The sequence below is a fragment of the Cetorhinus maximus genome, chromosome 2 (genome assembly GCF_964194155.1).
Source record: "Cetorhinus maximus chromosome 2, sCetMax3.hap1.1, whole genome shotgun sequence".
Lineage (NCBI taxonomy): Eukaryota > Metazoa > Chordata > Chondrichthyes > Lamniformes > Cetorhinidae > Cetorhinus > Cetorhinus maximus.
The window spans coordinates 1,449,768-1,467,344 of NC_135880.1; the positions used below are offsets into that span (position 1 = coordinate 1,449,768).

General features: G+C 46.5%; 1 protein-coding gene across 2 annotated transcripts in view; it reads left to right on the top strand.

Moving 5' to 3' along the window:
- Window positions 1-3,058: 3,058 nt before the first annotated feature.
- The window catches only part of skp2 (S-phase kinase-associated protein 2, E3 ubiquitin protein ligase), a 38,420-nt gene continuing 23,901 nt past the window's right edge, over window positions 3,059-17,577 (top strand). For both annotated transcript variants that reach the window (XM_078560083.1, XM_078560091.1), the window contains exons 1-3: window positions 3,059-3,150; window positions 3,308-3,555; window positions 14,773-14,890. In XM_078560083.1, the coding sequence (XP_078416209.1) occupies window positions 3,134-3,150; window positions 3,308-3,555; window positions 14,773-14,890 (383 nt within the window). In that variant the 5' untranslated portion in view covers window positions 3,059-3,133. The remainder of the gene's footprint in view (window positions 3,151-3,307; window positions 3,556-14,772; window positions 14,891-17,577) is intronic.

A 17,577-nucleotide genomic window follows, 5' to 3' on the forward strand; every position in this document is an offset into this window, starting at 1 on the left:
GAGGCCAAATGTCAAACATGGATTGGGAAATGAGTGAGAGAAATCCTGGGGGTGGTCAATATAAAAGTAATTCACTGCTGAGGGGCCAGACAGTGAAGCCCCACAGAGACAGACTCCCCCCGAACACTGACCAGTCTACCCTCCCTCCCTCTTCCCCTCCCTCCCTCTTCCCCTCCACCCCCACCCTCTCCCACCCTCACCGTCCCCCACCCAAACACTCTCCGGACCCCACCCCCACCCTCTCCGTCCCCCACCCCCACCCTCTCCGTCCCCCACCCACACCCTCTCCGTCCCCCACCCTCTCCGTTCCCCACCCCCACTCCCACCCTCTCTTTCCCCTTCCACCTCCACACCCCCCGTCCCTCTTCCCCCCCTGCACCGCCCTTCCCTTCCACTCTCCCACCCCTCCCCTCCACGCCCCCCTCGACCACCCACCCCTTCTTCCCCCCTCCTCCCTCCCTCCATCCATCCCTTCTCCCTCCTCCTCCCTCCATCCATCCCTTCTCCCTCCCTCCCTCCCTCCATCCATCCCCTCTCCCTCCCTCCATCCATCCCCTCTCCCTCCATCCCCTCTCCCTCCTCCCTCCATCCATCCCCTCTCCCTCATCCCTCCATCCATCCCCTCTCCCTCCATCCATCCCCTCTCCCTCCATCCATCCCCTCTCCCTCCTCCCTCCATCCATCCATCCCCTCTCCCTCCATCCCCTCTCCCTCCCTCCCTCCCTCCATCCCCTCTCCCTCCCTCCCTCCATCCCCTCTCCCTCCCTCCCTCCATCCCCTCTCCCTCCCTCCATCCCCTCTCCCTCCCTCCCTCCATCCCCTCTCCCTCCCTCCATCCCCTCTCCCTCCCTCCCCTCTCCCTCCCTCCCCTCTCCCTCCCTCCCTCCATCCATCCCCTCTCCCTCCCTCCCTCCATCCATCCCCTCTCCCTCCCTCCTCCCTCCATCCATCCCCTCTCCCTCCCTCCCTCCATCCATCCCCTCTCCCTCCCTCCCTCCATCCATCCCCTCTCCCTCCCTCCCTCCATCCCCTCTCCCTCCCTCCCTCCATCCCCTCTCCCTCCCTCCCTCCATCCCCTCTCCCTCCCTCCCTCCCTCCATCCCCTCTCCCTCCCTCCATCCCCTCTCCCTCCCTCCATCCCCTCTCCCTCCCTCCATCCCCTCTCCCTCCCTCCATCCCCTCTCCCTCCCTCCATCCCCTCTCCCTCCCTCCCTCCATCCCCTCTCCCTCCCTCCCTCCCTCCATCCCCTCTCCCTCCCTCCATCCCCTCTCCCTCCCTCCCTCCATCCCCTCTCCCTCCATCCCCTCTCCCTCCCTCCCTCCATCCCCTCTCCCTCCCTCCCTCCATCCCCTCTCCCTCCCTCCATCCCCTCTCCCTCCCCCCCCCTCCCTCCCTCCCTCCATCCATCCCCTCTCCCTCCCTCCCTCCCCCTCCCTCCATCCCCTCTCCCTCCTCCCTCTCTCCCTCCCTCCATCCCCTCTCCCTCCTCCCTCCCTCCATCCCCTCTCCCTCCATCCCCTCTCCCTCCTCCCTCCCTCCATCCATCCCCTCTCCCTCCTCCCTCCATCCATCCCCTCTCCCTCCTCCCTCCATCCATCCCCTCTCCCTCCATCCATCCCCTCTCCCTCCTCCCTCCATCCATCCCCTCTCCCTCCTCCCTCCATCCATCCCCTCTCCCTCCTTCCCTCCATCCATCCCCTCTCCCTCCTCCCTCCATCCCTCCCCTCTCCCTCCATCCCTCCCCTCTCCCTCCTCCCTCCATCCCTCCCCTCTCCCTCCTCCATCCCTCCCCTCTCCCTCCCCTCTCCCTCCCCTCCCTCCTCCTCCCTCCCCTCCCCTCCTCCCTCCCCTCCTCCCTCCCCTCCCCTCCCCCCTCCCCTCCCCTCCCCTCCCCTCCTCCCTCCCCTCCCCTCCTCCCTCCCCTCCTCCCTCCCCTCCCCCCTCCCCTCCTCCCTCCCCTCCCTCCTCCTCCCCTCCCTCCTCCTCCCCTCCCTCCTCCTCCCCTCCCTCCTCCTCCCCTCCCTCCTCCTCCCCTCCCTCCTCCTCCCCTCCCTCCTCCTCCCTCCATCCCTCCCCTCTCCCTCCTCCCTCCATCCCTCCCCTCTCCCTCCTCCCTCCATCCCTCCCCTCTCCCTCCTCCCTCCCTCCCCTCTCCCTCCATCCCTCCCCTCTCCCTCCTCCCCTCCATCCCTCCCCTCTCCCTCCATCCCCCGACCCCCTCCATCTCCCGACCCCCTCCATCTCCCGACCCCCTCCATCTCCCTCCCCGTCCAGTCTGTACCCACCCCCACTCTTTCCCTCTCTCTCTCTTTCCCTTTTTGCGTTTCCGCTTCCTCGGCTGATCTTTGACCTTTCTTCACCGTCATTTCCGATGTTCCGAGATCCTGCGCCTACGCGGCGCGGTGTCTCCCGGGAAATGTAGTCCCTCTAGCCTAGGCTGAGACTACAAATTCCCGGTGTGCCCTGCGGCATGGTGCGCATGCGCCCTGTGTTCTCCCGCCCTCCATGATGAAGCGATCGGATTGGTCTGTCCGCGGGGCCACGCCTATTATCACGACGTAACCAGTCATGTGAGCGAATGAAGCGCCTGTCCTGAGACAGCCAATCAGTTTCCGTTTCCTGTCTTAGTCTCTCGAGTTTGAACTTCCCGCCGGAGGGATAGAGAGAGAGAGAAAGAGAGGGAAGGAGGGAGAGAGAGAGAGAGTGTGTATGTGTGGGGGGGAGATACTGGGACAGAGAGAGGGAAGGAGGAGAGAGGGGGAGAGGGAGGGAAAGTGAGAGAGGGAAGGAGGGAGGGAGAGACAGAGAGAGAAAGAAAGAAAGAGGGGTAGAGAGAGAGGGATAGAGAAAGAGAGAGGGGGGAAAGGGAAGGGAGGGAGAGAGAGAGAGTGAGGGAGGGAAAGGGTGAGGGAGGGAAAGGGTGAGGGAGGGAAAGGGTGAGGGAGGGAAAGGGTGAGGGAGGGAGATACTGGGACAGAGAGAGGGAGGAAGAGAGACAAACAGAGAGAGAGAGGGAAGGAGGAGGGAGGGAGAGAGAAAGAGTGTGTGTGTGGGAGATACTGGGACAGAGAGAGGAAGGGAGGGAGGAGGAAGAGAGACAAACAGAGAGAGGGAGATCAGGGTGGAGGTGAGATGGCGAAGGAGACCCGGTGAGTTTGGGGACTGGGGTGTCCCAGGGTGGCCCTGATGAAAGGTCATTGATGTGAAATGTTAACTCTTTCTGCAATGCTGCCTGACCTGTTGAGTATTTTCTGTTTATATTTGGGCCCCTGCTGACTGTGTCCTGAGTACTCTCCTTTCTCTCAGAGTGTTACAGGATGTTACACCATCCACCCACAGCCCAGGTACCTTCACCTGGAGCTGGGACCAGGCTGAGACCCACTCACTGATGACGGTGATGGGAGTCCGTGTGATCGACGAGAAAGCACATGAAGCCGAATCCATGGAACCAGCACCTCCTCAGAAACGGCCCAGGAACTGCCAGGGAAAAGAGAACCAGCCACATAGCTTCCTGATGCCCAAGAGATTTCGTAAAAGTGCTCATTCTTTGTCAGGTACAGAGCAGACATATTGTAAACAGGAGCTGGAGCTATTTGCCCTTGGAGCCTGCTCTGCCATTCAACAAGCTCATTGCTGATTGACTTCAACTCCATATTCCTGCACTATCTCTATATCCTTTAGTGCCCAAAAATCTAAAGGCCTCTATCTTGAAAGGGTCAGAAAACACTGGTGAGAGTACTCTATTGGCCCCCTAACAGTAGTTATACCATTGGTCATAGTAAATAAATTATTGGAGCTTGTAACAAAGGCAATATAATAATTATTAGGGGCTTTAATCTTCGTGTAGACTTGGACAATCAAATTGGCAAAGGTGATCTGGAAGATGAGTTTATGGAATACTTTCATGACAGTTTCTTGGAGCAATACATTATGGAACTAGGGATAAAGTTATTTTAGACCTAGTATTGTGTGATGAGGCAGGATTAATTAGTAATCTCATAGTAAAAGATCCACTGGGAAATAGTGATCATAATAGAATTGAATCCCTTGTTAAATGTGGAAGTGACATAGTCCAGTCTCAAAGCCAGTTACATAGATATGAAGCAATTGGGTAAATAGATCGAAATGTATGGCTGTAAATGAACAGTGAGAAACATTTTTTTAAAAACTATTCATAATGTTCAAAAAACATCCATTCAAAAAATCAAAAATTAGGCAACAGAGACCGATCCATGGCTCACTCAGGAAGTTAAGAATAGTATTAGATTAAAAGAAGAGGTTTATAATGTTGTAAAGAATAGTAATAAGCTAAAAGATTGGGAATGTTTTAGAGACCAACAAAGGGCCACCAAAAAGTTGAAGGGAAAAATTTGGATTTGAGAGTGAACTAGCCAGAAATATAAAATCAGCCTGTAAGAAATTTTACAAGTACACAAAGCGACGAGTAGCTAAAGTAAACCCTGGTTCCTTAGATACAAAGACAGTGGGGAATAAGGAAATAGCAGAGACATTGAACAAATATTGTTTCTTTGCAGTAGAAGACACATTATTTACCAGGGATGAAGGGTGATCAAAGGACAGATAAAAGTGAGTAACATAAAGTAATTATCAGAGAAAAGCAGCTGCTCCAAGGAATAAAATCTGACCAATCCCAGCACCTGATGGCCTACATCTTAGGATTTTAAAAGAGATAGCTGCAGAGACAGTGGATGTGATGGCTACGATTTTCCAAGCTTCCCTAGAACCTGGAATGATCCCGGCACATTGGAAATTAGTAAATGTAAGCTTCATGAAAGGAGAGAGAAAACAGGGAAATACAGGCCAGTTAGCCTGACATCAGTCTTCAAGAGATTGCTGGCATTTCTTATTAAGGAAGTCTTACCAAAGCACTTAGAAAATCATAGTATGTTCGAGCAAAATTGATGTAGTTTGACAAAAGGGAAATACTGTTTGACAAATTTATTTACTGGTGAGTGGTTAGGGTTTGGAATGCTCTGCCTGAGTGTGTGATGGAGGCAAGTTCAACTGAAGTATTCAAAAGGGAATTAGACTGTTATCTAAAAGGGAAGAATGTGCGGGGTTACGGGTAGAAGGCAGGGGGAGCGGCACTCAGTGAGTTGCTTGTTCAGAGAGCTGGTGCAGACATGATGGGCCAAATGGCCTCCTGCGCTGTAACAATTCTGTGATTCTCCCCATTATAATTTCACTGTCTCTACCTCAAATGGGCAAACTTATTTTCACTAACCTCTTGCTAGCCTACTCTTATTTGCTTCTCTTTCATTAACAATTTCTTGTTCCTCATTATAATCCAGATAACCAGATGGTGAATTATATAACTAAGCCAATCTTTACATACTTTAATATTTACACATTACAAGCATTCACTTCCTAACCCAACAACCACAGTTTTAGTCTGGGTCTATTTATAGGGGCACAAGTGAATCCCCAGTTAATGCCCACCCACTGAATACCATTAAATATACAGTTAGACTTTATATGTACAACCAAACTTAAGACAAATTCAATCAAAGACCTCCATTTACTGTACAAAATATTTAATTGCAAGATGCCACTCTAGCACCCATCACAATTTATTTGTACATGCACTTCTTATGAAACAATTAGATAATGATTTGCATCAACCCAATTAATTATGATTTGCTTTCTCTCCAGCTTTTGTTTGGGATGTGGGCGTCGCTGGCTAGGCCAGCATTTATTGCCCATCCCTAACTGTGGTTCTGTGCTTCTGGCCAGAATTCCATTGTTCCCCCTTAGGAAAGAGAGATGAGGTGGTTATCAGCATCTCTTCCAGTGTAATAAACTTGGATCTCCTTTTGGGATAGTTCCAGTTGGGGAGTCAGTTTGTCTGCACTTCCTCTGCTTTTGTCGATTGAGGAATCTGTACAATTAGGTTTGAGATTCCACAGGCTGAGGGAAGAATTATTTTCTTCTTCCTGATGGTAGTCTCCAGAACAAAAGGGCCAACCCTGGGGTCATGTGATTTGTAGCAACCATCTTTTTTGGTTCTGCAGAAAGCTCATTTTTTTAAAAAATGGCTAAAGAATAAAGTTCTGGATTTCTTTTCATGTCATGGGGAACCTGACACATTAATTTCCAGCTATTTATCTCACCAATAGGACCTCCAGCAGTAACACACAAGATGGAGAGTTCCTGCTGGCAGCTTTTCGAAAGAATAACCAAAGAAATGAGGATAGAGACTCTTGGTTGCTTAAATAGATGGCAGGAATTGTGTAACTATGGCAGGAAAATGAACCCCAGGAATAACTGAGGAATGGTAAACAGGTGTGACTGGAAATACCATTATGGGATAAATTGTCCAAAATGCAATAACAAAGTTTTTGAAATGATGCGTAACAAGGAAGGATCGAAAGAGGAAGATGTTACTGATCAGTCAGAAGGAATTGTACTGGTCACTAAAAGCTTTAGTCTGGTAATGGGTGTTCTAGTTGCAGACTTATTTAATTGTGCTGTGTTAGACGATGGGTGCACGTCTACAGTATGTGGAGTGGATTGGTTAAAGTGTTACCTGGATTCTCTAAGTAGCAAAGATCGAAGTAAGGTTAAGGAATATGAAAATTGTACTTACTTCAGGTTCAGGCACAATAACACAACATCACTAAAGAGTGGTGATTCCGTGTAAAATAGTCAGAGTAAACCATTTTATCAGCATAGATGTAATATGTAGTGAAATACCCTTACTATTGAGTAAGCTGCCTATGAAAAAGGCTCAAATGAAATTAGATATGGAACATGATAAGGCAATTGTTTTTGAGAAATCTGTAGATTTACAGTTCACACAATCGGGACATTGTTGTATCCCCTTAACAAGACCTAACATTTCTAATCACAATGTTAAAAATGTATTGATGACATCAGGGGGTAGGAGTTTACAGGAAAAAAGGCACATTGGTTTAAAACTACATCAGTTTGCCCATTCAGCTTGTCAAAGATTAAAAATCCTACTAAAGGATGCAGGGGTAATAGATGATGAACTTGTAGACGGGATCAGTGAGAAATGCGATATATGTAAATAGTATAAGAGGGCACCATCACAGCTCACAGTGAGTCTCATTAACAAGACTCTAATAAAATTGTAACAATGGTCATGAAGGAATGGGATAAGGACAAAAGCTTTTTCTCTACACTTCATAGACATGGGAACTAGATTCAGTCTGTCAGCAGTAATATATAGTAAAGACAAAAAGGTAATTGTGGATAAGGTAATGGAAAACTGGACAAGAATTGGACCGAGGGCACCGGCTAAATTCCTAACTGAAGATGAGGGGAATTTTCCAGCGATGAATTTAAAAGTGTGTGTGAAAATATGAACATTGTAGTAATAGACACCGCAGCAGAAATTCTCTTTAATGCTGGGATTTGTGGAAGAAATCACGCAGTAATTGATGAGATGCTTCACAAAATCTTAGCTGACCAGCCGAGCTGTAAACTGACATCTGCCCTGGTGTGGGCAGTCCATGTGAAGAATTCACTTCAAATGGTTGGGGGCTACAGTCCATAATAATTAGTTTATGGGAGAAATCCAAGAATACATCCGGTAACGTGGGATCATCCTCCAGCCTTGGAAGGGACGACGATTTATTCAATTTTTTCTGAGCACTTGAAGGCCCTGCATGCTGGGAGAAAGCAAATAAAAACGTTTAAAAAATTAAATTCAGAGAAATGCACATTCAAGTTTCCAGCCTTGGGTGATTCAGAAGTTATCAGGTTAGTCATTTTTAGTGATGCTTCACATGCCAATCTTCAGATGGATATTCTAGCACAGCAGGGTTCATCACATTCTTAGTGGGAAAGAAAAATAAGTGTTGTCCATTGGCCTGGGAAGCGAAGACCTTGTTAGCATGAAGGAAATGTTGGAAAGATGAGAGATTTCCAAAATAAAATGGGTGGATGCGCATCACCAATTGTCAGACTGTTTTATGAAGAGAGGTGCTTGCTCCAAGAAATGATTAGATGTACTGGAAGAGGAATGCTTTGTGTTATAATGAGGATATGGAAAACTGATATTTTCTTTGTTTTAGACCATAAGACGTAGGTGCAGAAGTAGGCCATTCGGCCCATCGATCTGCTCTGCCATTCAATGAGACTGTGGCTGATCTGATAATCCTCAACTCCACTTTCCTGTCTTTTCCCCATAACCCTAGATTCTCTTACTGATTAAAAATCTGTCAATCTCAGCCTTGAATATACTTAATGACCCAGCCTCTACAGCCTTTTGCGGTAAACAATTCCACAAATTCACTACCCTGAGAAAATCTCTGCCTTAAATGGATGACCCCTTACTCTGAAGTTATGTCCTAGACTCTCCCACAAGGGGAAACAACCTCTCAGCATCTACCCTGTCAAACCCCCTAAGAAACTTATATGTTTCAATAAGGTTGCCTCTCATTCTTCGAAACTCCAGTGAGTACAGTACATGGTAAAGAAGAAAGTTTTGTTTAGAGATGGGGCAATATGGGACCTATTGATTGTTGTTTGTACTATAATGTGAGACATAGAAGATGAAGAAAATATAATTTTTTCTTTTCAATTAGTTTGAAAGAGTGCTCAAAAGTTTTAATTTAAAGAAAATCAGGGAATCTGTCTATGTCTTATCAATTACACTGTTAAGGCCAATGACATAGTTAAGGAAAACAGGTGATGAATATTTGAACACAACAAATAGGAGATAGCTGGGACACTGGGTGGGGGAGCAAGGGGTGTTGACACTGAATATGAGAACTCTTTGACCCATCATCCTGAAAGATAGAATTGCAAATCCATTTGAAGACTGTCTGCAAAAATGACCAAATGCTAATTAAAAAAATATAGACAAAGTCAATAAACACTCTCAGCAAGGAAAGGCTCTGTCTTCATTTTTGACTTCACCAACCAGCTTGCATCTGTTAAACATAGAGGGTAGGAAGGAAAGTGGTGTTGAGGTCACAATCAGATTAGCCATGACCTTGTTGAACAGCAGAGCAGGCTGTGGGGGTGGGGGGGAGAGACACACCGAATGGCCTATTCCTGCTTCTAATTCGTATGTATGTATTTCAGTACGTCTGTTGAACAAGAGCTCACTTAAGACGAATGGAATTCCATGTTCACTGCATCCACAAGCATGTTTCAGTAGCCAAAGTACTATTAACAACCTTTTTGTTTTCTTAGTTTCCCAAGCTGAAGGACAACATTTCCCATTCTCACCCATTAGAAAGCTTCATCTCCTTCCTGAAGTGTAATGCCCAGAACAGGACACAATAATCCAGCTGAAGCTTAACCAGTGGTTCATACAAGTTTAACATAACCTCTTTGCTTTTGTACTTGATGGCTCTATTCATAAAGCTCAGGATCCCCATATGCCTTATTAACCTCTTTCTCAACCTGTTCTACCACCTTCAATGATTTGTGCATATATACACACTAGACCCTCTGCTCCTGCATCCCCTTTAGAACAGTCCCCTTTATTTTATGTTGTTTCCTCATTCTTCCTACCAAAATGAATCACTTCACACTTTAGTATTAAATTTCATCTGCCGTGTATCCACCCATTCCACCAGCCTATTTCCTCTTGACAATTCTCTATAACAGAATCATTAAGGCGCAGAAAGAGGCCATTTGGCCCATCGTGGCTGCCCTGGCTTTCCGAATGAGCGACTCACCCACTGCCACTCCCCCGCCTTCTCCCTGTAACCTGCACGTTCTTTCTTTTCAGATAAAAGTCCAATTCACTTTTGAAAGCTTTGATTGAACCTGCCTCCACCACACACTCAGGCAGCGCATTCCAAATCTTAACCACTTGCCAGTAAATACATTTGTCAAACCATGTTGACTTTGCCTGATCATACTATGTTTTCTAAGTGCATTGTTAAGACTTCCTTAAGAGATTCCAGCATTTTTCGGATGACTGAGGTCAGGCTAACTGGCCTGCAGTCCCCTGGCTTCTCTCTCCTCCTTTCATGAATAGCAGTGTTACATCTGCTAATTTCCAATCTGCCAGGATCGTTCTAGAATTTAGGGAATTTTGAAAAATCATAGCCAGTGCACCCACTATCTCTGCAGCTATCTCTTTTAGAACCCTAGGATGGAGGCCAACAAGTCCTGGGATTTGCTGGATTTTAGTTCCTGGACCAGTTCCTTTTCTTGGATAATTGCTTTACACTTCCTCACAGTTCACGATACTTCCACATTTTGTTTCATCCACAGATTTTGAAATTATACACTCTACATCCAAGTCTGGGTTGTATCAGAAGGAGCAGTGGTCTTAAACCAATCCTTGGGCATCCCCTCTATATCCCCTTCGGCAATCAAAAAAAACCATTCACCACTACTTTGTTTCCTGTCATGCAGCCAGCTTCATATCCATGCTGCCACGATCCTTTTACTCCATGGGCTTCAACTCTTCTGACAAGTCTGTGTGGCACTTTAGCAAACAATTTTTGGAAGTCCATGTATACCATATCAACAGCATTACCCTCATCAATCCTCTGTTACATCTCCAAAAAACTCAATCACATTAGTTAGAGATGATTTGCCATTGAAAAATCCATGCTGGCTTTCCTTAAATAACTCTTTTGTCCAAGTGGTTGTTATTTTTTTTGATTCTCTGATTCCTATTACCTGATGCTGTTGATACTTGTCCAACACTTTGTTTCCTTAACAAAATCTGATGTTCCTTATCAATGTCCTGATTGGATCTGAAGTTTACCTATTGACTTTCCAAAAGTAATTGCCTTGCCTTATGCTTCATGTCAAGTTTCACTTGTGTCTTTTTCATAGAAGGTTTACTCAACATCGTAAGTTTCTCACTATTTTAAATGGGATTAAAACTCTTTAATGACCTCAATGTGTTGTCATCACCAAACCTAAAGCAAGTAGCACTTTTATGTTCCTTAACTTTGTGTCTCATGACTTAGCGAATCAATGTAACATTTTAACCAAATGTTCCACATACTGTTGAAGAGCAAGCACTATCTACCACTGTGCAGTTAAAGGAGCCCATGACTAACACATTCAGCTCGGGACTAAAATTCATTGCGACCTGTATAATTTAAGATTCATTATTATCTTCATCCTCTTCCTTAATTCTTTGCCTCATGTCTTTTTGAGGACCCCACCCTTCCTTTGGGCAGTTCAAAGTATAATAATACCTCAAGCTGTTCCAGAGGAGCTATAATGCTGGTATCCACCCAGCAATGTGGAAAATTGCCCGGGTATGTCCTGTTCACAAAAAGCAGGACAAATCCAACTTGGCTAATTACCGCCCTATCGATCTACTCTCGATCATCAGTAAAGTTATGGAAGGGGTCATCAACAGTACTATCAAGCGGCACTTGCTTAGCAATAACCTGCTCACTGATACGCTGTTTGGGTTCTGCCAGAGCCACTCAGCTCCTGACCTCATTACAGCCTTGGTTCAAACATGGACAAAAGAGCTGAATTCCCGAGGTGAGGTGAGAGTGACTGCCCTTGACATCAAGGCAGCATTTGACCGAGTGTGGCATCAATGAGCCCTAGCAAAACTAGAGTCAATGAGAATCGGGGGAAACTTTCCGCTGGTTGGAGTCATAACTAGCACAAAGGAAGATGGTTGAGAGATTGTTTCCCCTTGTGGGAGAGTCTAGGACCAGGGGGCATAATCTCAGAGTAAGGGGTCACCTGTTTAAGACAGAGATGAGGAATCTCTCCTCTCAGAGGGTAGTGAATCTGTGGAATTCTTTACCGTAGAGGCTGGGTCGTTAAATATATTCAAGGCTGAGATAGACAGATTTTTAATCAGTAAGGAAATCAAGGGTTATGGGGGAAAGGCAGGAAAGTGGAGTTGAGGATTACCAGATCAGCCATGATCTCACTGAATGGTGGAGCAGACTCGGGTCGAATGGCCTACTTCTCGAATGGCCTACTTGTGGTTGTTGGAGGTCAGTCATCTCAGTTCCAAGGCATCACTGCAGGAGTTCCTCAGGGTAGTGTCCTAGGCCCAACCATCTTCAGCTGCTTCATCAATAACCTTCCATCATAAGGTCAGAAGTGGGGATGTTCACTGATGATTGCACAATGTTCAGCACCATTCGCAATGACTCAACTACTGAAACAGTCCACGTCCAAATGCAGCAAGACCTGGACAATGTCCAGACTTGGGCTGATAAGTGGCAAGTAACATTCGTGCCACATAAGTGCCAGGCAATGACCATCTCCAACAACAGAGAATCTAATCACCTTCCCTTGACATTTAATGGCATTACCATCTCTGCGCTCCCCCCAACTATCAACATCCTGGGGGTTACCATTGACCAGAAACTGAACTGGACTAGCCATATAAATACTGTGGCTACAAGAGCAGGTCAGAGGCTAGGAATCCTGTGACGAGTAACTCACCTCCTGACTCCCCAAAGTCTGTCCACCATCTACAAGGCACAAGTCAGGAGTGTGATGGAATACTCCCCACTTGCCTGGATGAGTGCAGCTCCCACAACACTCAAGAAGCTTGACACCATCCAGGACAAAGCAGCCCACTTGATTGGCACCACATCCACAAACATTCACTCCCTCCACCACATGGATTGCAGCAGTTCAAGAAGGCAGCTCACCACCACCACCTCGGGCAATTAGGGATGGGCAATAAATGCTGGCACAGCCAGCGAAGCCCACATTTGTCCTGTGAACAAATAAATAAATAGCCAGATCTGCTAACGGTGCTCCATCTCTGTTCTGTCTGTCTTTAATCCTTCCAATGTTAATACCTAATGCCTACATCCAGTATCTGGACCACTTCGAAATATGGCAATCGTTGCATCCTTTTTGTTGTGTCACTGGAATATCCCATTTCTTCTTTGGGAGTGGTGGTGGCATAGTGGTAATGTCACTGGACAATGGAATCCACAGGCCCAGGCCAGTGCTCGGGTGGTGCTGAAGGCAGGTGGTGGAATTTAAATTCAATTGATTAAAAATCTGGAATTGAAAGCTAGCCTCAGTGATTGTGACCATGAGACTATCATCAATTGTCATAAAAACCCACCCTGTTCACTCCAGACCCACACCAAGTGGCTGACTCTTAATGCCATTAAAGGAACTACCCATGAATGAATAAAGAGAATATGAAGACTGTTTCCCAGGAATTTAAGGCAGCAGATGGAACAGGTTCTCCCTCTCTGAGAACTGAACACCAGTTAGAACCAGCAGCCTGTCTATATGTGAGAGACCTTAGCACAACCCAGCAATTTAAACCCTAGTCCTGATCCAGGGATCCTCAAACTGACTTTAGTCAGCCTTTTACACAATTTGTTAAAATCCATGGCCTGAATGTTTAGGCCGTTGGGTGCACACAATCTCCAGGCTGGGGACTGGTCAGGAAACAGACCCCCGACTGCGATTTCATGCTGACTGGCCAATTAACGGGCAGCCAGTGTGAAACACGCGCCAAAAGCTCAGCGCTGCCAGGGTGGGGTGGACATCACGGGCGTGGGTGAGGGCTGGGAGGGTGCCCTCTGAAGGCAGACAGCTGCCTCGGGGAGCTGCAGACCTGCAAATAATGAAAAACTACCAAAAAAAAAGTCCACGCATCACAATCAAGCACCTGAAAGCAAACCTCATAAAGATGTTGTCCACAGATATTTATTTTTATTTTATTTCCTAACGGAGATTTCATCCCGCCCTTGGATGAGGTTGGATGAAAATGTAAAGGCCGATTTGCCCGGCCGCCAAACGTAAGGTTGGACGGGCCACGAAAAATCGCAGACAGTTGCAGCGTTAATGGGCTTTTTTGCCGCCTTAATTGTCGTCGGGCGTGCTTCCGACTGTTGCACGTGCTCGCCGAGCAAAATATCACAGGGGTGCGCGATGATGTCGGGACGCTGGCCGAACGTTATATCACACAACCTTACACCCGATCGGGTCGGGTGCGCACCCACCCACCCGCGGGGTGTAGAATTCTGCCCCATGATATATTCTTCAATGGAAACACCATCCCTTTTCCAAAATCTACCCAAGTCTCACCGTGCCTCAAAGGCATTTAACAGATCACCTTTATTGTAAATTTAATCAATGAACTCTAATACAAGGTCCAAAACATCATCACTATCTAACTGGCACTTACACAACTTATAAAACACCTGATTTTACTTATGGTAGGAAATGACAGTGCCAAGGGCCACACCCTTTCCCTTCTCTGATAGTGACGTAACCCATAACCACGTATTCACTTCCTTCTTCCACTGGTTTTTAAAAATTCTGTCATGGGGTGTGGGTGTCACTGGCTCAGCCTTGTTCAGGGGGCATTTCAGACTCAACCACATTGGTGTGGGGTCTGGAGACCGGGTAAGGATGGTAGATTTCCTTCCCTAAAGGACATTAGTGAACCAGTTGGGTTTTTATGACAACCGACAATGGTTTCATGGTTGTCATCAGACTCTAATTCAGGCCTCTTGAGCATTTCCCAATTTTAATCAATCCACGAGTGACCTTGCCTGCAGCTGCCTGGGTGCAAAGCTCCGAAATATCCTTTCTACATTTCTCTGCCTTTCTAGATCTTTCTCTTTTTGAGGCACTCCATAAAAACTACCACTTTTGTTGCTTTTCCCAATATCTCATTATGTGACTGAGTGTCAAATTTTGTTTGCTAGCACACTCCGTGGTGCACCTTGGAATGATGTACTATGTTCAAGATGCTATATAAATGCAGGCTGTTATTGTTGTGAGGACTGTCTGGATGACAGCCACTCTGGGTTTGGGCTCTGATTTGACCTGTATCTCCTCTCCAGGTGTGAGCTGCTCTTGGGAAAAGTTACCAGATGAGCTGCTCTTGGTGATTTTTCGCTCTTTGTCACTGCCTCATCTCCTAAAAGCCTCAAGAGTCAGCAAACGCTGGCATCGACTGGTGTGAGTACCCTCTCCGGGCACCTCCTTTAAACTGTGCAACCAGGAATTCAATCACCACTGAAGGGTTTGGGCAGGTCCCAGAAAACCACCCTCCCCTACTCAGCAAGGCAAGAATCAGTTACAGACTGGAATCTAACCGAGGAGTTCGGGGTGGTTTATATATAGAATAACAGATACCCGGGAGTGAGTTACAGACTGGAATCTAATCGAGGAGTTCGGGGTGGTTTATATATAGAATAACAGATACCCGGGAGTGAGTTACAGACTGGAATCTAATCGAGGGGTTCGGGGTGGTTTATATATAGAATAACAGATACCCGGGAGTGAGTTACAGACTGGAATCTAATCGAGGGGTTCGGGGTGGTTTATATATAGAATAACAGATACCCGGGAGCGAGTTACAGACTGGAATCTAATCGAGGGGCTCGGGGTGGTTTATATATAGAATAACAGATACCCGGGAGTGAGTTACAGACTGGAATCTAATCGAGGGGTTTGGGGGGGTTTATATATAGAATAACAGATACCCGGGAGTGAGTTACAGACTGGAATCTAATCGAGGGGTTCAGGGTGGTTTATATATAGAATAACAGATACCCGGGAGTGAGTTACAGACTGGAATCTAATCGAGGACTTTAGGGGCCTATATAGAGAATAACAGATACCCGGGAGTGAGTTACAGACTGGAATCTATTCGGGGGGGGCGGTTATATATAGAATAACAGATACCCGGGAGTGAGTTACAGACTGGAATCTAATCGAGGGGTTCGGGGTGGTTTATATATAGAATAACAGATACCCGGGAGTGAGTTACAGACTGGAATCTAATCAAGGGGTTCAGGGTGGTTTATATATAGAATAACAGATACCCGGGAGTGAGTTACAGACTGGAATCTAATCGAGGGGTTCGGGGGGGTTTATATATAGAATAACAGATACCCGGGAGTGAGTTACAGACTGGAATCTAATCGAGGGGTTCAGGGTGGTTTATATATAGAATAACAGATACCCGGGAGTGAGTTACAGACTGGAATCTAATCGAGGACTTTAGGGGCCTATATAGAGAATAACAGATACCCGGGAGTGAGTTACAGACTGGAATCTAATCGAGGGGCTCGGGGTGGTTTATATATAGAATAACAGATACCCGGGAGTGAGTTACAGACTGGAATCTAATCGAGGGGTTTGGGGGGGTTTATATATAGAATAACAGATACCCGGGAGTGAGTTACAGACTGGAATCTAATCGAGGGGTTCAGGGTGGTTTATATATAGAATAACAGATACCCGGGAGTGAGTTACAGACTGGAATCTAATCGAGGACCTTAGGGGCCTATATAGAGAATAACAGATACCCGGGAGTGAGTTACAGACTGGAATCTAATCGAGGGGTTCGGGGGGGGCGGTTATATATAGAATAACAGATACCCGGGAGTGAGTTACAGACTGGAATCTAATCGAGGGGTTCGGGGTGGTTTATATATAGAATAACAGATACCCGGGAGTGAGTTACAGACTGGAATCTAATCAAGGGGTTCAGGGTGGTTTATATATAGAATAACAGATACCCGGGAGTGAGTTACAGACTGGAATCTAATCGAGGGGTTCGGGGGGGTTTATATATAGAATAACAGATACCCGGGAGTGAGTTACAGACTGGAATCTAATCGAGGGGTTCGGGGTTGTTTATATATAGAATAACAGATACCCGGCAGTGAGTTACAGACTGGAATCTAATCGAGGACTTTAGGGGCCTATATAGAGAATAACAGATACCCGGGAGTGAGTTACAGACTGGAATCTAATCGAGGGGTTCAGGGTGGTTTATATATAGAATAACAGATACCCGGGAGTGAGTTACAGACTGGAATCTAATCAAGGGGTTCAGGGTGGTTTATATATAGAATAACAGATACCCGGGAGTGAGTTACAGACTGGAATCTAATCGAGGGGTTCGGGGGGGTTTATATATAGAATAACAGATACCCGGGAGTGAGTTACAGACTGGAATCTAATCGAGGGGTTCAGGGTGGTTTATATATAGAATAACAGATACCCGGGAGTGAGTTACAGACTGGAATCTAATCGAGGACTTTAGGGGCCTATATAGAGAATAACAGATACCCGGGAGTGAGTTACAGACTGGAATCTAATCGAGGGGTTCGGGGTGGTTTATATATAGAATAACAGATACCCGGGAGTGAGTTACAGACTGGAATCTAATCAAGGGGTTCAGGGTGGTTTATATATAGAATAACAGATACCCGGGAGTGAGTTACAGACTGGAATCTAATCGAGGGGTTCGGGGGGGTTTATATATAGAATAACAGATACCCGGGAGTGAGTTACAGACTGGAATCTAATCGAGGGGTTCAGGGTGGTTTATATATAGAATAACAGATACCCGGGAGTGAGTTACAGACTGGAATCTAATCGAGGACTTTAGGGGCCTATATAGAGAATAACAGATACCCGGGAGTGAGTTACAGACTGGAATCTAATCGAGGGGTTCAGGGTGGTTTATATATAGAATAACAGATACCCGGGAGTGAGTTACAGACTGGAATCTAATCAAGGACTTTAGGGGCCTATATAGAGAATAACAGATACCTGGGAGTGAGTTACAGACTGGAATCTAATCGAGGGGTTCAGGGTGGTTTATATATAGAATAACAGATACCCGGGAG